At 40.0% G+C, this 23,400-nt stretch overlaps 1 protein-coding gene across 1 annotated transcript in view; it reads right to left on the reverse strand.

The window, feature by feature from the left end:
* Window positions 1-617: 617 nt before the first annotated feature.
* Window positions 618-23,400, reverse strand: part of CHD7 (chromodomain helicase DNA binding protein 7) — a gene marked incomplete at its 5' end in the record, with an annotated part of 51,353 nt that continues 28,570 nt past the window's right edge. Inside the window, 23 exons of the mRNA XM_010160363.1 lie at window positions 618-2,524; window positions 3,271-3,375; window positions 3,858-3,998; window positions 4,406-4,627; window positions 5,236-5,679; window positions 5,790-6,017; window positions 7,668-7,834; window positions 8,215-8,892; window positions 9,025-9,233; window positions 9,386-9,614; window positions 10,333-10,387; window positions 10,605-10,677; window positions 10,958-11,087; window positions 12,483-12,586; window positions 13,235-13,324; window positions 16,437-16,596; window positions 17,198-17,397; window positions 18,356-18,561; window positions 18,650-18,760; window positions 19,032-19,211; window positions 19,907-20,074; window positions 20,297-20,492; window positions 21,018-21,228. Coding sequence (XP_010158665.1) covers window positions 1,577-2,524; window positions 3,271-3,375; window positions 3,858-3,998; window positions 4,406-4,627; window positions 5,236-5,679; window positions 5,790-6,017; window positions 7,668-7,834; window positions 8,215-8,892; window positions 9,025-9,233; window positions 9,386-9,614; window positions 10,333-10,387; window positions 10,605-10,677; window positions 10,958-11,087; window positions 12,483-12,586; window positions 13,235-13,324; window positions 16,437-16,596; window positions 17,198-17,397; window positions 18,356-18,561; window positions 18,650-18,760; window positions 19,032-19,211; window positions 19,907-20,074; window positions 20,297-20,492; window positions 21,018-21,228 — 5,255 coding nt within the window. The remainder of the gene's footprint in view (window positions 2,525-3,270; window positions 3,376-3,857; window positions 3,999-4,405; window positions 4,628-5,235; window positions 5,680-5,789; window positions 6,018-7,667; window positions 7,835-8,214; window positions 8,893-9,024; window positions 9,234-9,385; window positions 9,615-10,332; window positions 10,388-10,604; window positions 10,678-10,957; window positions 11,088-12,482; window positions 12,587-13,234; window positions 13,325-16,436; window positions 16,597-17,197; window positions 17,398-18,355; window positions 18,562-18,649; window positions 18,761-19,031; window positions 19,212-19,906; window positions 20,075-20,296; window positions 20,493-21,017; window positions 21,229-23,400) is intronic.

A 23,400-nucleotide genomic window follows, 5' to 3' on the forward strand; every position in this document is an offset into this window, starting at 1 on the left:
TGACAACAGTGTGAAAACACAAGTTCTCAAATGGTACATTATCTCGAATATCAAAAGGTCACAAAAGGGTACAAATCGGTAGCTCTCCAGAAGAGACACTGGTTTTTATGAAAAGTGGGTCAGTTTTAGTTTCATGTAGGTTGTTTGACACAGTGGTTTCTGGCATCACAAGCCCTGGTCTACAGGATACCACAGAGCCTTTGTATCCCTTGCTGTCACTACAGCATTGTGTTTTTCTACCCATTAAACAAGGATAAATGACCTAGATATTGTGCCTATTAAAGCCTCATTTTTCTTTTGCCCTTTTGTTCTTTAGTGTACCACATTATCACACGCTGAACACATTTTGAAGTATTCTTGGTCTCTCACGCCCCTCTGAAGGGGTAAAGTAGGGGTTTTAGTGTGCGTTTCTGCGGAGTTACTTAGAGTGGAAAACATGAAGGTAATTCAAGGTTTGTCTTCCTGCCTAGTCCCTCGAAGACGACCAGTTCAGCACTTACAGCCACTAATCTATAAAGAGTATAGCAGAAAAACGCTATTAAAAAAGCCACAGTGCAAATACAGAAAGCGAACGCCAGTTCTGACGTCCCTAAACACTGCGTTCTATAATTACATCTCTGCATATCATGGGTCACTTTTATTAAAAGCATCATTACTACAGTTGGCAGCAATTTACATCTTATCTTACATGATAGCAGTTTCCAAAGGAAAAAAAAAATAAAAAGACATCACAACAAAGAAAAACAATACATTTACAAAGTCATGTCTGTAAACTTCAAGGCTAGTTTAGAGTTGAGGTAATGCTGTTTAGCTTTGTGGCTAAAGTAACAAAGTCCTTTAATTTAAAAAAGGTACCTGATTTTTTTTTCTTTTTGTTTATACCAGTGCATTACAAGATCACGAGACGATTAAACTGTAGCTTTATCCTGTAAGAACCTTCTCCGCGGGTTAATTTCCAAAAGGTACTCTTCACATTCAACAGCTGCCTTATTATTGCTGCGTCTCAAGACAGAGACATTCACACTATCATGAAGATTGTCAGAGAGAGAGTGTGTGTGTGTGGGTGTGGGGGTGTGTGCACGCGTGCGAGCGGGTGAGCTCCCATACAGTCAAAATGAAGCGCGAGTACGATATGTATGGTAAATTTCATCTTGACCTTCACAGCAAGAAAAGAAATAAAAATTAAAAAATTAAATAACTTCATCCTTCCTTTAAGCAGCACTTCCTTCTATTAGTGCCACTTGGTAACAAATTGCTGCTTAATTCATAATACCAATGGTACCAAAAGAAAAAAAAAAAAAAGCAGAGCATTATGTCAATTTCCTTAAAAAGACATGATCACCTCTCAAATTTCATCTCTCCTAGGGATAATAAATAATGCACTGCACAATACTTAATGACCAAGATACCTTTTGACACATCTGTATAACATGACTTGAACTTTTTTTTTTCTTTTTTGCTACACTATGTTACAGAACAGCTTATAAAAACTAAGTATGGACAATAACTGTGAGTGTAAACAGTAGGACTACCACTTGTCAAAAGTTTAAAACACTTTAACTGTAACTGGTACTGGTTATTCATCATTTTCATTGTTTTCTATTTCTTCCCCCCCATCAAGTGAGTCTAATTCTTCACCCTGTGCTATTTCATCTTCTAAAACGGAGGAATCTGCAGTTTTATCAAGGCTCTCCTCTGCATCACTGCCTTCGAGGTTTTCTTCATCCTTAAAGGCAGTTCCTTCAGTTTTGTCAGTAGCCTTCTCTTCGTTGGAGCCCACTGCGTTCTGAAGTCCTGCTAGTGCTGGGAAACCGGGTAGAGTCAATCCTCCCAGTCCTGGAGGTAGAAACATAGATGGATAGAAGAGGCCAGGAGCCATGGTAGACAGCAGGAAAGGATTGAAGGCCAGAGGGTTTGTGGGCAATCCAGTGTTGGTGGTGGTAGTAGTGGTGGCGGTAGTCGCCGCAGTAGCAGCACTGACAGATCCATTCGCAGAGTCAGTAGCAGAAACAGTGTCTGTGCTTTTCTCGGAGTCTTTGTTCTCCTCTTCATTCTCATTTTTCTTCTCTTCAGCTTTTGAAGCGCCATCCTCAGTCTCTCCTTGGCCGGAAGCAGTAGTGGCATTTCCAGTAGTAGCCGTTATCGGGTTATTCAACAATCCGCTTAGTCCAAACATATTGGGCAATCCTGCCATCCCTGGCAACATCAGAGGCAACATGGCAGCCGGATTTTTAGCATCCCCCCCAGCAGCAGCAGCTGTTGCTAGCCCTGACGGGAAGCCCATGAGGCCTGCGAGCTGGAGAGACTGCAGGTTCTGCAGGTTCTGGAGGCTTGTGAGGTCCATTCCAGCAAACAGACTGTTCATTAGTAGTGGGTTGATTCCCGAAGTTGATGCTACAGCAGCAGCTGCTGCAGCTGCTTTGGCAATTTCACTTTTTGGCCTTCTTCCTCTTCTGCTTGCTCCTTCCTCCCTCACAACAGGTCCAGTGAGAAGACGGTCAAACATGGACTCCGGAACAAAACCCTGAGAAAAGGGGATGCGAAAAACAAGCTTTATTCTCGAGCAGCTTTTAGAGCTTTCGGCAGTGAACTGACGGCGATACGACAGAGGAAAGAGAAGGGATTTCAGCACGCTCCGAAGCAACTTGTTTTCCAGCCCCAGCAAATCGTGACTAGCTAGCTACTGAAGAGCACAGCAGTACAACACGCAAGAAAGAGTGAAGAAAGAGTCACAGGTTTTGTATAGTTAAACACAGCAGTAAACCAAAACATGCTGAAACTCTGTAGCTTCATTAAAAAAACCCTCTGATATACTGCAGTTAGGAATTTATAGTTTTGTACTTCGCACTGAACTTCAGAGTACTAATATCATTTTTAAAGTGTGTATTTGTAGAACTGTACCCTTTATTATCTACAATAAATAAAATAAAAATAAATAAAAAATAAAAGGCAGAAAATAAAAGGCAGAAAGTCTAATAGGTGATGCTGCCTGTTACCAAGATGACAAATCCTATTTCTGAGTATGACAGATATTTTCTCAATCATTCCTAATGTATGAATACCTGTGTTTCTTAAGGATTGTTGCTTAGAAGAAAGAAATAATGCAAAACAAAACGCTGAAGGCTGCCTTACTGGCAGAAATGCAGCAGAGTACAATCTCCTCAGCTCAAAAGCAGCTACGAGAGATAAAGACTTAATAATCAATTTACACAGCCTTCAACTTTTCCATGCTATAATCTACAGTGAGGCACGAACAAAAGTTTCACTTACAGACTGTTTAACAATGTCAGTCCAATCTGGAGCAACAGCAAATTCAGGATTTTCTTCCAACCATCTCGGCAAGTCCTTCATTGGAGGGGCCATAGCTCCACCCATCTTATGCAAAAGACAACGTTAGTCCTTAAGAAAACCCACCAAACCCAAACAACTATTTATATGAACATTTTCCATCTGTGCACTTTCATCTCTGAAGGATGGCAATAAAGACTTTCAGTTCAAATTGTGGAAAACCACATGGAAACATCTAATGATACCAGACTTGAGAAAGCCCATATTAAGGGAAAAAAAAAAACACCTAGTGAAATGCTGCAGCTTAGGCAAGGCCAGGAATGAAATCGGATAAGGATAAAAAATATGCTATATCATTTCAAAAAGCAAGACTTATTTACTCAAGTCATTAATACGTTTGTATCAGAAGAACGAAGGAGGAATTAAAGGAACTGGGTGCTACATCCCAGTAAGAGTATCTGCCAGCGCCAAATCATTAAACTTCTTCAAAGAAAGCTTGGAATAGCAAGCCTGCCTTCCACACACAAAGACATTATGACAGACCCCCACTGAATCAACTTAGATTTTACCTTCTTTCCATTTCGTTTATTTACAACAGGTACCCTTTCTTCTCCTGTCAAGGTGTTTATATCCAGTTTATTAGGGTTTCGACATCTGTGTCGTTTTTGTTTCGGCTTCTGAAATGGGGAAAACAGCACATCTGCACTCTTCTGGAAAGAAGAGAAACGTATTGCTTTTCAGTTTTTCATTTTCTTGACAAAAATCACCAATTATGAAACCTCTTCTTACAGCAGTTTTAAGAAGGGGTTAATTGCTTTACCCTCAGATCATCTCAGAAAACTCTTTTATCAGACAAATTCTGCAGACCTTGACACAAACACTGTTTTAACACCTTGTTATATACAAATACTGGGAGAGGAAAAGCAACCCATGCACTCTGGTGCCATTTGGGGGTTTAGGTATTATATTAATCGTGGCTAAAGAGAAAACCTCTACTGAAAACCAACAGGTAAGAATCCAATGACACTCTTCAACGTGAAGAAATCCGTTTTAATGCCTGTAAAACTGACTTTTGCATTATTCTAATACAACAATGATTTTAGAATCACATACTTACTGGTACATAACTTGGCATATCTACAGTGTAAGTGGGATGCAATTTAAGCCATTCAACTAAATCCTTGTTTTTAGGAGCATCCTCCCCCACCAGCCTGGTCCCATCCTCTAGATTGATTACAGGGATGCGAGTGTCTGGGTCCAGTTGACCAGGAGATGGAATGTTCCTTGCTGGTAAGGCTTCCATATCTTCCTCAAAAGCTTTGGTCACTTCTGCATCCTCCTGAAAACATTAACATCTGTATTAATTCTCACTTCAAGGGTACAATTACCTGGGAAAAATAATTTCAAGGACTGAAGCTAAATGCTCAAGGAGATTTTGCATAGGTAAGAGATAATGGGGTTTAAATATTCACACTACGTAAAGCAGTACTGTTACATTAGGGAATTTTGTACGTTTAGCAGCCTTGAACATACAGCTAAAGACAGAGCAGTTTTCATGCATTTCCAGTTAATGGCCCCCCAAGACCTTCCCCTTCCTACACTGTATGACAAGACATACTTAAGCCTCAAAATGTATATAGTTATAAATAGATTATGGTTTTAGTACAAAAAAAAAAACCAAAACCCAACCCAAAACTAAATAATCATCTTGTCTTCTTGGAAGTAAAAGTTACTTAAAACTCAGCCACAATTTGCTAGAGTGAAAACCTGATGTGAACACTATTTTGTTTGGTTCATAAAAGATATGACATCTCTCAACACGAAGAAAAACATAGGTGGGTAAAAAACTACATTACTATCAAGGAGAGTACACCACCACCTTAAACTCCCATCCAGAGAGTACTAGGCACAGAAGAACAAATAGGAGACAAAAAGGTTGCTGCTTACTACGGTCAATGATGTCCGCTTGTTGCTCATAAACAACAGATCAAGCCCTTCTACATTTTTCCTTCTTCCTCTCCTCCTCTTCATGGGCGGTTCTCCATCTATTAAAGAGCCATTTAGTAGATGCCTTGTGGGTGTGCGTGAAAGACCTGCTTGCAGCAGCTCCATTTGAGTTTTAAAGGCATCAGACACAGGTGTGGAGACATTAGGCAAGATAAATTTTGAAGTAACAGATGAAAAATTTGAGGTAGAACTTGTCGCCTCTCGTGAGGCCTTTGATAAATCTACAACCTTTTCTTGTCCATTTTCTGAGACCACCTGAGACTCACGTAACTGGGCAACCATTTCCATAAGATTTCTTCTCTTGGCAGCTCTCTCAGCCTCAATTTCAATCTTTCTTCGTCTCCTCCTTCTCTGACGTGGAACCGATAAATTGAGTGCATCTTCCTAATGAAAAATGAGCATTCCCAGATATTAGCAAAACTGTTTGCTATGCTGAACTTAAAGTAAAATACAAGATAAAATTTTAGTTGAGAGAGAGAGAGATGCAGCCTTGCCTTTGATAACTGAGGAGAAGCAGTGATATCTTCACTGCCGCTGACGCTGGCTTGACCAACCATGGAGAGCTCTGCAAAGCTCCTTTTTTGCAGTGGGCTGTCCACAGCTGTCGGAGTATACCCAGGTATGAGCCCCTGGAAATCAAACATCTGGCGCCTATTTACTGGCCACTTCCCTTTCAGCACTGCTTCACAGATGTTGTCTAATCGGTTGATCATTACTCGGTCCTGCATAAAGGAAAAGTACGTTGTCAACCTTCGGTCTGAAAGTCGCCTTTTAAACTCAAACGAGTGTAACGACACGGTCCAGCTTCCAAAGCTGAAGAGATACATTCAAAAGCAACCCTGCTCGTTGGTCAGGATAAACCAATCACTTACAAGAAGCCAACACAAGCAATTTTGTAGGATGAGGCATCGCTGGCATTTAAAACCTGCAATTTATACTGGGGGGAAGGAGGAAGACAGACCAAGGTTTCTGTACCACAATGTACCAATTGAGAAATTTAACAGAAACGTGCTATTGTTTTACGCTGCAAAACTTCAGCAGTTAGCAAAATCAACAGTTAGAAAGGGAAAACCGAAACATCTGCAATCAGTATCTTAAAGCCGCGGTTCTCCAGATGCAAGAGGCTGGATCTGCAATTCTGTCCTAGGAAGTGGATCCTCATTAGCGTCACTATTAATAAAGTTCAACATTATGAAACGGGCACCAACCTAGGGACATCTAATGAATGTCAATTTTCATTCCACGCCCATTATCACTTCAAATTTCACTGAAGCGTGTACACTAAGAATCTCTAATTATGTTTATTAGTCTACTTATGCTGAACCTATACAGATGAAGGATTTTTTGTTTTACTTTTACACTATGACTGGAATAAGATTTTAGTCCATGTTTCCAAAATACCTGCTGAAAGCAAAGAACATGAGTATCATTTGATTTTTCCCATTTCAGTATTGAAAAGCACATTCTACACTAGCCTGCACGAAGAAGTAGAAACTTCAGAACTATGAGAAATACTGCTGGTTAGGGAATATGGGCATCAGCTAGCTTCCTGAACAGCAAAACAGTGCAAAAGCCACTAGCAAATCTCAGCAGCTGCAACAGACTGCTTGCTTTCCCCAGGAATAAGCCTATTACGAACAAGGTCCTCCCACTCTGCCCCCCCTGTCCCAAACCAGATGGCCCTGTTATGGTGATTAGTAAGCTTAAGACTATTACTACTTTATTTCTCTTTCTATCCTTACTGCAAAGGGAGTACCAAATTATGTATGCATTTATTACGAGGTTATGTTTTCATATGTTTAAAAACATTTTATATTAGATAATTTTCTGCACTGTTACAAAAATAAGATACAGCTTTATCCTATCTAAAACTGCTGCTTATGTTTGCAGGATACCTTAATACAATTACATCTGTCAACATTACGTAATGGCTTAGATCATGTAGGTCACCAATACTCTTCTCTACAGTCTCCTCACCCCAAAATAAAAAGGTGATCTTACAAAATCTCTCAACACTGCAGATTGCTCTACAGATGAAATCCATAACTCAAAATCACGTTTGCTTCCATCAGTACTGGTGCAAGAGGTGTGATTCTGCTGACATACAGTTAGGAGCCCATGAGGAACTCATGCCTATCAGTAGTTTGGTTTTCTGCTAAATGACACCATTTACAGTAAAGCAATTCCTTTCATTTCCTCTGCTAATTTGTAAAAAATCTAGGAATAAAATGCTAGTCCACCAATCATTCACAGAAAAGAGTCCCTTGCCTACATGAAGCGCAGGATCATACAAAGATCGCCCTTATTTTGCAAACACAATCCTGCATTTTATCCGTATTGAAAGACACAGATGCCACTCAACCCCAACCAACCTTAGGCCAGAAAGAGAAGGCAAACGTTCTCTCGTGAAGCAGCTGAACCACAGAGGGATCCCCATCTTCCATGTAGAATCCATCACGTGTTTCATCCCTTGCGGTACTCATGGAGGCATTGCTTTCTTCATCAAAATTCTTACCCTGAGAAACTGCACAGGCATTAACTAGGGAAGTTCCCAATCACCCAGTGTCACTCTAACTAGATTGGTTAAGAAAACCAGGCTTGACACAACATTTCTCACTCAGGCTTTTGTTCAGCCATTGCTACAGGGGAGCCTTAGCCTTCTGCACTTGGCACAGAGACCGTGCTTACTGGCTCAGTGAGCTATCCTGGAAATCATCCCTTGTGGGGGAATACCCCGCTGACGCTGGGTGGTTTTTATGAAAGCTTATCTAGCCACCTGATACTCGGAAAGGCAGAGGAACTGCTACATGTAGCCCATCCCAAGTTCCATAATGGCTCCGTGTGTGCCACTTACCAGCTGGCACAAGTCACAACAGCTGTGGGGCTAAGCACACAGAACTGGTCTGACCAACGCTTTACCTTCAGGCTGGGAGGATTCCTCCGATTTATCATCATCATCCAGCTTCTCCTCTTCATCTTCTTCTGAACCTTTCTCAGAAATAGATTTTGGGTCTACGTCTGTACTCATTTCTATATCTTTCAATTCACATTTAACAGAGCCAGGCTCAGCCTCAGCATCACAGTCTGGTTTAGTGTCCTTATCTGCATTATCCGTCTCCTCTTTGACATCAGACTTTTCTTTGGCCGCTGGATTTTCAGACCCTTCGGCTTTAGACTCCGTTTGTTCTGTTGTCTTTTCTTCTTGTACTGGTGTGGAAGGGACAATAGGCGGTGTTTGACTGCAGCCAGCACCCATAGGGTGTACAGAAGAGACAGCGTTTGCATTACCTGTCCCTCTGTTTTGAGCAAAGTTTTTGTGAGCCTCAAGAAAAGAGAGTTCAGGATCATTCAGAATGTGATAATCTGTCCTACTGACTCCATGTTTAGCAGCACCAATCAATAAGTCTTTGTCATGTTTACCACACTCCCACCACTCTGGCAGGTCCAAGCTCGGTTGGCAGAGCTTTAGCCTCTCCCCCAGCTGCGGGTGATGAAGAACCTGTTCACGGATTTTCCGCAACAGCTCTATGCGATATAAAGTTCTAGAAGCACGCTCTTCTGTGATCGGCTCAATCAGAGTGGAAAGATCAGGCGGTTCTGCAACGACACCAATTTGTGGTGTTTTACATTGATTAAATGTACACTCGTTTCAAAACCATTACACCTGGGCACGAAGTTTCGACAGCCCCACTGTCTCAGTGTTGATTTTTACAGTCGGTTAAAACTTACCATCATCTGGTTTGACGGGCATCCGGCACACTCGTCTACACATATTCACAAAGCCGTTAAAATACTTCTCCAAACTTTCATCGGACTTTTTATCAAGCCTGGCAAATGCTCTGAATTGATTCCAGTCAAACTGATGTTTTACAGGATCGAAAATGATTCCAAAAGTAGACACCACACGATAAAAATCAGCTTCTTCTCTTCTTGTCCACCTAGTCACGGAAGAAGCAAGATAGTGAGGCCACAGAATAGGAGTCCAAACATCGTTTGGATGCCCCAAAACCCCCAGTAAGCTTAAAAAAAAGCAGTACTGGTGACAGAAGCTCAAACGAGGTTTAAGGAAAGACATCACTGAGAAACTCACTTTTGTCGTTTTTCAGTTATTATAGCTTCCCTTTCTGCTTCCAGTGCCCTCACTTCTTCCCGAGGCCGTCGTCTCCTGCGGTCAGTCTTCATTAGTGCCTCTTGCCTCATTTGTTGCCTTTTATAGCTGCGCTGATAGGCAGTAATGAGGCGACGCAGACGGGTAGTCAGGGTTGAAGTGTTGGGCCAGTAGAGTTGGCCTAACTCAGCGTTGCTTTCACTGTGCTTGTCTAGAGAATAGAGAAGTATTTGTGTGCTGCAAAACCACCACTCAACATTTCAAAGTTTCTACGGCTAGAACTGGATTCCTGTGTTATCAGATAAGAACACATGCCTCATTAATACTGGTGCATAACAAATTAGAAAGAAGATAACTACACTGGTAGAAAATAAAAAATAGAATCAAACCAGCCAACTCTGAGAACTCAGGCCTGTGAAGCGTTTAGAGATAACCATCAAGCATTATTATTCGATGTTATGAATGCAAACATATTATGAATACCCCAAGTATTTAAATTAATGCAATGCATCTTTAAATATATTACTAAGATGATCATTCTGCCTCTGAGGAAACACCTATGCTTGCGCTTCCCCACTTTATTATTCTCACTTAAACTTGGCAATTTTCCTCCATACTGAGGAAACAACGTATCTCTAACTTCTAAGATTATCTCGGCAAACACATCAACAGCTGCATTATGAAACATCCGGCCTTTATCATCACAATTTCTACTATGTAATTAGAAACCCAGAAAGCCATGATGTGGATTATTCAAAGACAGTAAATAAGTGTTTTGAAAGACGTGAAGCATGAAAAGACTCGGCAGTAAAAAGTTTACTGCGGTGTTCTCCCAAAACACAACCTATCCCCTCACGCGGTAATATAAACAGTCCACCTTTCACTACATGGTCCATTCTTGCCTTTTAATCTCTTTGCTATAGTCTTACTTGGGTGTATTTCTATGGACTCCTCTTTGTCTTCTGGAGGCGAGTTGGCAAATTCCTTGGAGAGAAGACAGAAGCTATTTTAGTTTTCAGTTTTGGCCATATGTTATCATTACAGGAGAAAAATGTGTCATCTCTCAAAGACAGCAGCAAACAATCTCTGTAAGGTGTGTTTATCTGGTAGCTCTCAAACTGAAGAACTGCACATTAAGATAAGCATGGAGAATCAGTTATAATTATATGTATTTGTAATTACAGAAAGTTGAAGCTCTTACATCAATTTCATCCTTGAAAGGAGTTCTGGTTGGCTTGTATTCCGGATCTTCATCCTCTCTATCAAATTCACCCCTGTAAAATATTTAAAAGAAATATTTTCAAGAAATACATTGATTTTGAGAGGGGGCTGATTTTCTGGATGAAAGCAAAAAAGCTACAAAAGCCAAGGATATGGTGTACAAAGTTACACATTTATATTTTCCGCTCAACTGTGTAAACAATTCTATGTACTTTTTACATCATACGATCACTTCAGATCCTCAGGCGAGATGGAAGCAGACTATGACATATGAACTCATGCCAACATATACAATGCTGATAAAGTTTATTAATTTTTTCATGTCCTCCTTACCCATCACCGCCATCTGCTAACATGTCTGTCCCTCTCTGTTCAGCAGCTATGGCCTTTGCATCAGGCATGCCAACCCGTTCCAGAAAGCACAGTGCTGGATCAGCTCTCATAGAATTGTACTTCTCATAACCTACATGCAGAGCGAAAGACAATTTTATTTAAAAAAAAAAAAAAAAAAAAAAAAAGCTATGACCAACTGTGAATAGAATAGGCTTAGGCAGCACAATTTTCAGGATTAATTTATTTATTTTTAAATAAAACAAAGGAGCTGTCACCATGCTGGAACAATCATTTAATTCACGTAACGAAATTTTTCATATTGGTAAATTCCATCAGCACAGAAACATTTTCACATCGATAACGTTAGCAAACAGCAGATACTGAAAAAAAAGTCTTCAATTTAATGTCTTTATAAGGTAAAGAAAAAAATCTTTCAAAAGTGAATAAACTTCTTTAAGTTGCCTATATGACTTTCTCAGTGGCTCTCCACATTCAACACTCCCTATTGGAAACGTGCAGATGTGAATGGAAACACACACACACACACACGTGCATTTTCTATAGCTCCAGCCCTGCTGGAACCCTCAGCGCAGGCTGCAAAAATGCTGTATACACGGGTTATACGTAAGGCCAACGAACCTGTCTTATTAGGTTTAGGATGATGCATGTCAGTAAGATGACACTGTTCCCTCTATGGTTTTCAAACTGCTGTTTGCTTTTTTACTGCCCAAGTTGACTAGATGGAAAATGGCAGATCCCAACAGTGCACTGCAGGAAAATGATTTTTAGACTAGACTTGCCTCAGCTGAGCCCACAAAACAGAGCTGCTGTACATAGGCAGAACAGCACAATTCAATTAGGATTTGTACTACAACACACTGCTCCTAACTGCTGTAGAGCCTCAAGCCAAACTGTAATCATGAAAGGTTTTATAAGCCATCATTCTCCCCTTTAGTCAGGCTGGGCTGCTGAGAATACCTCTGCGACCTCCAGAGAATTGGGATTATAATCAGGAATCGCTCACTGTATATATCATGCCAGCTCTGCATCCCCAGCCTTTCAAAGTTAACAAGGCTGCATCCCACTCAAGGGAGCCGGGAGTTCTCAACACTGACATTTGTGAAATATTGCTTGGAACAAAGCCCAGGAGGCACTTGTACAGATTAATAGCAGAGGTTAAGCCCACCGTCCACTTTGACACTGGTTGGCAGAGTTAGCAAGTGAAGCAGTGCTGGAAGCAAAGTTTATGGAGATCTATCTTACTATTTGGCTATTATTTAAACAAATATGGGTTTGTTTTATTTACAGCCAAGAAAGTAATGTTTTCTTCTCAAATGTTCTGCAAACATTTAAAAACAGCATCTGATATTTACAGCTCATATTAGGTTTTTAATGCAGGCAAGAAAAAAAAGGGAGACACAAGCCAACAGTTCTTTGGAACAATACTTGTTAATATTATGACTGAACAGTCCTACACACTGAAAGCTTTACAACTGAGTTTTGTTCAGAGTGAGACATCACTTACCATGTTTGAATACTCCAATTAAAAGGGATTTATCCGCCTCTTTATCCCACCAGTCTGCAGGAACTTCGGCATGGAATGGCTCAGGTATCCATATATCTACTTCACTGTGAAGACAGCATTACATATGTTCTCTCAAAGGTACTACTGGACAAAGATTTTTTTTTTTTTTTTAAAGAAGTGGTTCACATTGTTTTCTAAATATGAATTTTGAAAGGGAGTGGGGGGAGAAGCGCACCCCCCACCCCAAAATTGAGATACCTTGAAAAATAACTATGATGGTTAAAAAAAGCCACAACCAAAAACAAAAATTCCCCAAAACAGGGGGGAAGAAAAAAAAAACAACAAAAAACCAAAAAACACACCACCACAAAAACCCAAAACACAGAAAACACCACAAAAAACCCCACACCAAAACCCTGTAACATTAGGCTATTTTGGGAGTGGAATGCCAATGGTTATCCAAACAGGATTAATTTCAGGTTTTAGTCTATTTTTAATTGTTTTTAAAACTGAGATAGAATAATCCTTCAATATTAGAACTGAAAATCCACTCCTGTCATTCCTCGCATCATTTCCTCCCCCAAGAAAATTAGCCACTGCGGTTGATAAAACAGTAAGGCTGCTTGAGAACAGACATTTGAGAGAGGAAGCGTGGCAACCTTTATTATTATCATAGTACGTATTATCATAGTACGTGCACTTAATAAAAGCCAGTGCCACAAAGCAAAAAATAAACCTGCACTTGCACTAACCTTGAGTCAGCACCCTCTAAGATCTTGTCTGCTTGGTCCCCTATAACTTCTTGTCGTAGATAGTAGAGCATGCGGACACGCAGCAGGACCCTGGAGAGGAAGGCAGAGGGGGGAAAAAGTTCTTAACTTCAGGACTGTTTGCCAACAGTGGCTTTTGGCAGCTGCTGCTGTTCATCCATCATCCTGCCAAGGCTGATTAGCCATGCTGTATGGTAGGCTTGAAGCGTGACAGATGGTGGCACATAATCACCTCTGTGTGGTGCTTTCTGCTGGCTTCCAACAGGCCTGCCTGGCAACCGCTTACACTGCGCAGAGAGGGACCCGGCTCAGCCCGGCCCCGGCGCATTTCATTTAGTTCTACCTAGCGCAGCTTGTGAAGTTTAGACACGTACTCTACCACTGCCTCTGAAGTATTGAAGCAAGTTTGTAAACAACTGAGCAGATGGCTTTCAGTAACTGTTCTGCTTCATTATCTCATAAAATTTCCTCAGCTGCTGCCTTAATACCATTTTTGGAAGCACATCAGAAGTTGTAGGAATAAACGAGATATAAAATCTGGTTTTACTACCTTACAATAAACCCTCAATATGGAATGTCAGGTTTTTCAGATTATACAACTTTTTGCTTCTGAGAATGGGAGGTGGGGGGTGGGAAAAATAATCCCCTGTTTCCCTTGAGAGATATTAACTATTTTTACTCTTTATAGTTCAAACTGCCATTTAGTTTTACCTGTGCACAACCTAACTGCTACAAGGAAGTGAAAAATCTTCATTGCCCGTGTTTATTTTCCCCCATCACTGCAATACTACAGCCGTTTTTGGAAGCGCTGTCAGGTGTCGTGGTCACACTTGAAGCTGGCAGGAGAGAGAATGGCAGACTGGCTTTTCAAGGAGACTAGAAAAGAGGTCATCTCTGTAGAAAAAATATCTACCTGAAAATAATCCTGCTCTCCTCCTATGTTTACCCAATTCAGGGCACCCCCTGCTGCCTAGTTCATGAAGCAGAATCAGTACCAGCTAAACTGGAGATTATTCAGCCTGCCCTCTCACTGTACCCAAATCCATCACGGCAACTGTTGAATTGCTGCTGCCCCTGGAACAGCAAGGGTGACCAGGGAGGCAGTAATCTGATCACCCACTTGCATGAAAAATTTAGACCACCACCAGTTTTGAGAGCTCCTCATTAGAGACCTGGTGCAACCAGAGCAACACCCGGTTTTACACGTTATTCAAGCAAACCTCGGATAAGCAGGGAATTGAGTGAAGGTCATGTCTGCAATTCAAAACATGTCAGACATGCTTCTTTTTTTAAGCATGATAACTGGGACCACTAAGGTGTCCCTGCTCCTTGTGTGGCTATGTAAATAAGCCATTGAGGGTCTCTATCACCTTAGTATTAAGCAGTAAGAGCTGTTACATCAAGCCAAAGAAAAGGAACAGGAAAAAAAAAACAACCCCAACATCAACCAAGAAACAGAGGACTTATGTACCTTTCCGGAGTCCTAATCAAAAAACAGAGCATCTTTGCACCTTTTACATAAGGACAGGACACCAGTTCTTACCAACTCAGTTACTACTGCTACCTCTGAAGGAAATTACTCAGACTATCAATTGGCTTCTACCTCTGTTTGATTTTACCTGGGCTAAACATGTTGCTTCTACAATTCACTTAGTCCTGGTGGATCTAGGAAGTGAAGGAAAGGGATAGCAACTGAAAAAATTCTTGCACAGCGATTTATCAGTCTTCCTGATCCTCTTAATTGTTCTAGTGCATTATTACTCTATTTTAAAATGAGTTAGTCTGATCTGCAAACTGATCTAACAAGGAACGAGGACATGTTACCCGAGAGATTAAAATAATGTTACAGGAAAGAATTTGATTACTTTGAGAGCAACTGAAATCTAATAACAGATTTGAGTAACAGTTTGGGGAAAAAAAAAAATCAGAAATCAGTTTGTTTGGTTGCACAGTTGCTAACATAATTCTGTAAGTATCTGTTTCCATCAGCTGAGAATTAAGCTTGGTTAGCATCTGGAAACAAGGTAACAAACCCCCTAAATGCCCTTCCTCCTTCACATCACACCCCCTGTTGACAGGCCACAGGTACTTTTCAAATCAAATTATTGATTTCCAATAAGCAGTATTAGTAAGACAAATATATTAAAAAACGCAAAGTAACAATGACCTTTCAGTAACACTGCATCCCTATGGCATATATAGGATGAAGAGTGTAATTTTAAAAACCAGAACAAAACACACACCCCTCCCCACCCTCAAACGAAAAAGCAAACAACCTCCACCAAACCCCAAACCAAGATATTTTTGGAACACGAGTTAAGTTCAGTGTCTGCAAATGAAGGCTACAGTAAGCAAAACTGAGATGAAGAACCAGGACGCTGTGGAAAGAAGATGACACAAAAATAGCTAACATATTACAAACCATAAGCTAAAAGAATGTAAGAGGGGCTTCTAAGAGACATTCATGCAACAATAAAACCTAGTAACATGCAAACCAAAATACAACGACCTTTATCCCCAAAGGCTTTAAAACACGTTTAGTCACGTGTTTAGAATTACAAAAATCAAATCAGGGCATTAATTCAGGTGAGACAGTTTGGTGAGAAATTTTACCTCAAACAAAAGAGAAAAGAAGAAATATTGTGAATGATGCAGAGAACAAAAGAGGAAGGGAGAAAAGAAACTAAGAGATACACCCACGCAGAGGTGAACTTCTACACAAAACTAAGAACTGGGTACTTGAGTTTAACAGCTAAGGAACAGAACTCCTAAGGACATCTGCCTGAGAGACCCCACAAGAAGGGTAAGAGACAAATAGCTTTTGTTTAAAGACAGCCAATCTTTAAGAGAGAAATAAACTTAGTGTAGGGATATAGCCTTTCCTTTATATGGTAAAAAGAATAACCTCATCTGATTCCATTCTTACTTAGTAAGTAGAAAACAATTTTCTTCAGAACTGTGATTTAAGCTCAGGTCAGTCATAAAAAGACTACAGCCTTATCCAGATATCTGTTAAGATGATTATCCCCACATTAAAAAGTAATAATGGTCCAGTGTTTTATTAAAAACATCCTAAGTAAGTTGTGGACTTCTCAAAAGCATAGAGTAAATTTAAAAAAAAAAAAAAAACAACCAAACAAAACAAAACACACACACTTCTAAATAAATATTTATTAATACTTACTTATTACAGTGATGTTTGAGATGCTTCCTATAGCTATCTTCTTGAAATAATACATCTGGATTACAGGTTGTGAGCCAATCGGCATCTTGCAGCACTGGCTGTGAACTCTGGGCTTTTACCTTCTTGCCTTTCCTCCCTCTAGGCACCGGTGCAGACAGACCTACATAAAACCCCAATATTTCTCATGCAATCCATATAGAAAAGCTCTCCCCTCAAACCGCATTCCAAGCATACATTTAAAGCTAAGAATCACTGCTGTGTTAAGTCCTTTGTGGGCAATACCAAGAGCAAAAACTGAACAGCAACGTAATTCAGCACAGAAAATTGCAAATAACAAAATCAAACAAAACTTTCATGCAAATTTAGGCGTGAAGATTTCAAAAATTCAGAGCGTTAGCCAGAAAATGGTGTTATATAAATATTTCTTGTAAAAACTCTCATGAATTTGAATGGCCATAAGGAAACAAGCTCTCTGATTTACTGCAATCTGAAAGAGATTAACACCAGCAGTAGCTGCCACTTAAAAATTATGACAAATATTTGTTCAAAACTGATTTAAGGGAAAAAGCACTGCATCCTACAAAGTGTCTGAAGGAGGCTTCCCCTTTAAGTACAGAGCAAGTCACAGCCCACCTTACTCATAAAATCTGACAAGATCCTACGACTTGTCAGAATGGCTGTGGTTTAAACCAAGTACATAGCATGACTGAAGCAATTCTTTCCTATTTACTAGCATCGTTATTTGATTGTGGTAGACATACCGGAATGATTAACCAAAGCTCGAGTTTGCCCATCTGCAGTTGGAGTGATCAGATCCCAGATGAAACTTTTGATATTTTCATCCCCTTTGTAATGATTTAGACAATATACCAGGATAGTCCGGCAGATGGTTTCCACATCTTGTTCTGTGAGCTGACGTTTATAGCGCCCATGCGAGAGGATGTCAGTCCACCGACCCCAGCTATAAGAAAAATATGTTCAATACAACAGCCAGGGTACTGCTATTTTAATTTGTGACTTTCAATTTAACTCCTGGTACCAAGCAAGTTGGGACCTCCTGTGTTAGCACTAATGCGTTTTGCATTTGCAGATTACATCAGGGAATCCAACCTCCAGCACCAAAGAGTTAAGAATGTTTATTTTACAGAACAGGCAGTAAGTTCACTGCTCGTAAAGCTGCACTTGAACTACACTCAAAATAATAAAGTACATATGTTTAACTCTAACGGTCTCAGTAAGCTACAAATTGGAAATTCAACCAACAGCTCCTACAATCTTGGGATTTGGGGAATCATTCTTATTTTGATCCTGAAATCCTTTGTTAGCAGTTGTTGTACGCACTTCCCAAACCAAAAGACAGTCATTATGAAGCCCGCCTCATTATCAGTCAAATATAGCTACCTGCTTGCAAAGAGATAAAATTCAAATTGGTAAATCCAGTGAGGAAAAATATAAAGTGGCAAGTAGCTAAATTTAAAGTGGTGCCAAAATACCAGAATCTATGTTTAAAACCTCTAGATTGACTGCTGATTTCACAACCAGATTGTTCTTTACAAATGCACATTGTTTTTCTCCACTACACTTAGAAAAGAGATTAAACCTCTACAACTCAGGAACTCTTTACACTATGAGAAGCCAGAAACAAATACTGCATCACCACAAAACTACGTATCTTACCAGTGAGCTCATAGCCATCTACGAGACACACAGACTTTAAGCTAAATAACACCTATATAAGCAACTTATACATATAGCAACTTAAAATCTCACTGGCACATATACAGCTCAATAAGGTAAAAGTTACACAATAAGAGATTACATTAATGTGTCCAAGAGAAGAATGTTATTTACGACGTATCACATTTCCATATTTTCAGGTCTTCAGCCACAATCAGCATATTTAAACTGTATGTTCTTACCCATAAACCAACAAGTTCTTCTCCACTCTGAAACATTCACTTCTTGCATACCCCTGCGATTTGTCCTGAGGCCTACGGGGCTTTGTGCTAGGCTTTTCTTCAGAATCACTTTCCAAGTCTGAAAACTCCATCAGTTCATCCTCTTTGACTGCACTGTAGAGTCTGGTTTGCTTTCTTACTCTTGGTGTATCAATAACTAGGTTATTCTAAAATAAAAGTGAAAAATGTAGAAATTGAGGAGGGAGGGAAAAATCTTCAATTTATTTGTGCTAGGAACTATTGTAAAGTTCTTACCCTTCCATTTAAAGCATCGATATCCAGCTCCGCTTTCTTTGCCCACTTCTGCCAAAAATTAGGGTCATCCAAGGAAATGTCTGTCCTGTTCCCAGATGCAACAAAACTAGCCTAGTAAATGTGAAAACACATGCATTGGTTTCTCAGCCGCATGCTACAAAGAAAATCTGTTTTCACTGGTAAATGCAACACTTAGGACTTACACAGTGGTAGTTTCAAGAAAGAAAAAAGTAAGCCTGGAAACACAGATAACCCAACATTTGTGAAGAAAGCATCCGAGAAAAGTACATTGAAAACATAATTGACACAGAAGGCAATTTAATACTACTTCTGTCTATCCTGGTCACATCTTCCTAACCTTCCTCTGAATGTCAATGCACACCTTTGCAAATGTTGAGCCTTTTCCTTCAGATTCAATAGTAATTGTGTGTGTCCGCCTTAAGAGAATCTGGTCAATATCCTCTTCACAAAACTTAGACCCTTCGTCTTCCTCATCCATCAGAGCACCATATGCCCCCTTTCGAAGAAGATCTTCTATTTCTTTCTTAGAAAGCTGTTGCACCTGTAACATAAGAGAGGGTTTTGGGTTTGTTTTTTTTTTTTGACAACAGCCAACATGCACACCTGACAGCATAATCACACTGAGTGCCCTCTTATTTAGCATTTTAAGAACTGAAACTCTAAGATGTGGTGTCGGTCAATTAAACATTCATGCTGAAGTCACCTTTAAAAGAAGAATACGAACAACGAAATTCTGAGGGTGAGGTTACGTGAGTGGTTTAAACAGTTTAATAATTCATTGTCACTGAATCCCTTTACTTTAGCTCTGATGACTGCTCACAACTCCCCTGGGAGCAGATTTAACTTACTAACCTGACACAAAGCTAAAGCAAAAAAAAAAAAAAAAAACCAAAACCAAAACACACACACGAGTCCAAAGCAAAAAGGCCACACCAGAAAAATCTGAATAGAAGAACTCCAAAAGGTGCCAGGATCAACATAATATCAAGGGTGGAATGACGAGAATCAATGTGGATTGAGGGAACATGACTCCACCTGCCCCCTTTTGGCAATAACTGAGCCATTAGATAGGCTGAGCCAGTTAACACAGCCTTGGCCTTAATTAACCCTGCTTTAAAATGTATGCCATACTCCATCTGAAAACCACCGTCCTACAGCTAAAACGTAAACAAGCAAAGAAAGTGTTACACATTCATAGCATTTGTTGATCATGCACCTTAGTATATTAATTCTCACCCCATTTGTAGCGTTCTCTCTTCCGCTCATAGACTGTAGCACAGCCTTATCAAGGCCAAGCTTCAAGCTAGCTTTGTCAAACATTTCCCTTTCGTAAGAATTTCTTGTTATCAACCTGTAAATTTTCACTGATTTGCTCTGTCCTATTCTGTGACATCGTGCTTGAGCCTGACAAAACAAAGACAGACACTCAGTTACAGGTGGCGAAAGAAAGAAATTTAAAATAATCAATACAGGGAACTTGCTTTAAAAGTTACTGCTTTCAATATAAATAATAACCTTTACGCTTTTAAGAGAGGGACAATAGATAATTTCTCTCGAGGGTGAAGAAAATTCCACAGCAAAAAGGCAAAGAAAAATTTTCAATAAAATAATCTCCTGCAATATTACCTGGAGGTCATTTTGGGGGTTCCAGTCTGAATCAAAAATGATGCAGGTATCAGCAGCAGTAAGATTAATGCCCAGACCTCCTGCCCTTGTACACAGCAGGAAAACAAACCTATCAGAATCAGGTCTTGAAAACCTGTCAATAGCTGCCTGACGCAAGTTGCCTCTTACTCGGCCATCGATTCGTTCATAGGGGTACCTGAAATAAAGATGCATTAGGAGGAGAACTTTACTGCAATGGCATTGTTTCTTTGTGAGAATAAGCAATTAAAAAAATAATTAAAAAGGAAAATATGCTACTATAGAGTCAAAGGAACTACAGCAAACTAAGTGACCGCTCCTGTATTCACCGATTTCATCAGTGGAAGACACTACTTTCCTCCTGCTCTGCGCATTTTGGCAAAGAACAGACTTCCACTCCGAGGAACGAAATAAACATTCAGGCTTACACTGAAAAACTCTAGAGCCACCAAAACATTTAACCGAGTAGTAAACGAAGAGGTTTAAAGCTCTCCACGTGAGGTCATTTTGTATTCACCCCGAAGAAAAATCTCCGTACTCGCAACTTACAGGTATGCTATTCCCTTTAGTAAGATCGCTACAGAAAACACTGTAAAGTGTTTGAATTTCATCCCTTTTCAATACGGATTACTCACAGGTTAAACACTGTGGCCGCTGAGGAAAGCACAGTTTATTTAGAATTGTATTATATTGTTGCTCTCACCGTCTTTGAATGAGGTAGTCTTCCAGTATGTCCAAGCAGCGCACCATCTGGGAAAAGATAAGCACCCTGTGGCCACCAGCCTTCAGTTTTGGCAGCAGCTTGTCAATCAGTACTAGCTTGCCAGCAGCCTGGATCATTGCCTGGAGCTGAAAATCTGGAGAGTCGGCATTGTGTGTTTCTTTAAACTCTTCCAAAATTTTCTCTTCAGCACCTGCAAAGATTGGACAGCAATACATGAACGCTGCAAAGGGGTTTGGTGATGAACACTGAGCTCGCCTGCAATGCCCCGTAGAAACCGCAGGAATGTTTTAAGCACTATGAGAATAAACATTTATCAAAAATATTAAGCTTAAATTTGAAGCAAACACATAATACAGCATAAAGAAAGAGTAACTGTGAGCATTCGTTGTTGGGAGTTTTTTTCCCTTCTTCTGAACAGGATTAAACCCTTTCCTACATAAATTCACACAACTATTCGACACATACAATTTAATGAAAAAATGAGGAAAAAGAGATGGAAAAATGAACCAGGTTCCAACTGATCAAATGAATTTTCTGGGCTTTTTTAAATGCAAGAGGAAAGGAACAAGATCTCTCGCTTTCCATAGGAAAATACAAGGAATACAAATCACATCTGATGTCTCTGCCTCCAAAACCAAAGCCAGCCTTAAACACTTGCATGACCTGGACCTGCTGCTCCCATTATTTATTATAGAATCAAAATCCACACGATGAAAAAAATAATTGGTGGGGGGAAGAATAAGCAGCTGTGAAATTATTATTTTACCTTCTATTTAGCTTTTTTCCCCCTCACTGAATGTATGTTTTTGTTCAGTTTGATGAAGCTATCCAGTGTATATATTCTTTCCAGAATTAGTCAAAGGTTCTTTCTCGCCACTCCCTTTGCCTACGAACGACACGCACAGCAACAAATATTTCCTTGTATTGCTCATTACCTGAATACCAAGTTCAAGTTTTCTCTTCAACTTCGCCTGTGCTTTTATTCCATCATTTATGTCACTTCTACAAACAGCAGTATTCCAAGAATTATCAGATTACTATTCTTGGCTATGTAAAATGTTAGGAATCTTTATTCTAAGCGTATTTCATATCCAAATAAACCCTTTTTGGGAGCCATCTTTTTCAGTCCCTCTGAGGTTTTTTGTGGGTGGTGGGTTTGGGGATGGTGTTTTTGGTTTTGGGTGGGTTCGGTTTTATTTTTGGTGGCTGTTTTGTTTTGTTTTTTAAACAAAATGGAGTTTATAAATTATTTCTGGTTTGTATAATATTCAGCTTCAATACTACTTTTGAGTAAGACAAGGAAAGGCGTGAGGGTTGGAGGAGATGGAAGAACAGCTTACTGCCAGGTTTCTGCTGAGCATCCCTCTCCTATCTCGCTTCTAAGTAGATTCCTGTAAACAAACATGCACATGCAGCCTCTGTGTGATGGCTGGTTCAGTGCCTACTGTAATGTGGTGTCTTTAACAGATACTACCCTAAGCAGGCTGTCTGACAGCGTCCTATTACTCAATAAATACACTCGCACTAGCAGCTTTTACAGAATTTAATGAACTCAAGATGTGACCACACTTGAAGGTAGTTTTACATCCCTGAGTTTTCCTTATCTGGATTCTGTACTCCAAGCATTACTGATCCTAATGGTTTGCACATAAGAAAAATAAACCCATGTGAAAATGGCACAATCGGACACTTCAAGATCACTTCAATCACATCATTTCCCATCTTGTAAAATGGGAAAAATTCAGGTACTAAGTCTCAGATTCTGTACTGAGCTTAGGCAATTTCAGGATATAGTAGGCTGTCAAGTAGTTCATATACAGTAACTTCAGTGATCTTTCCTGGTAACATCATTTATTTCTTACTCAACTGGGATATCCAAATTTAAGTTTCACTATTATGAAGTAAACCAATCTGCAAACTCAGCATCTGCTAAAGCAAACCACCTCAGCCAAGCTCATCACAACAAATCCACAAAGGTCTAACGAACAGTGAATTTCCAGTACCAGAGATTGATCTCACAGCAAGACCCGCTTCCATACCAGACCATGACCTCTAAAAATCCGCTCTGTCACTAAACCTATCCTAGCTAAACCCTGTAAAAGACTGCTCTGTTTCATTTCTATTTCAATTGCAATTAAGTGATAAATACTGAGTAGCCTGTTACCCAAAAGTTACTTGTTCATTTGTAACACCTACCCTATCCCAGTTGATTTTAGTAGGGATGAAAGGAAGGTATTTGAATATGTGCTTGGTCCATCAAGGAAACCCTCACTTCCACTACTAATTAGAACAGGCTTCTAGGGCTCAAGAGGGCATAAGGAACAGAGTAAGAAACCTTTGAAATGTTCGACACCATAGGATG

This window comes from Eurypyga helias, unplaced genomic scaffold, assembly GCF_000690775.1.
Source record: "Eurypyga helias isolate BGI_N326 unplaced genomic scaffold, ASM69077v1 scaffold25951, whole genome shotgun sequence".
NCBI lineage: Eukaryota > Metazoa > Chordata > Aves > Eurypygiformes > Eurypygidae > Eurypyga > Eurypyga helias.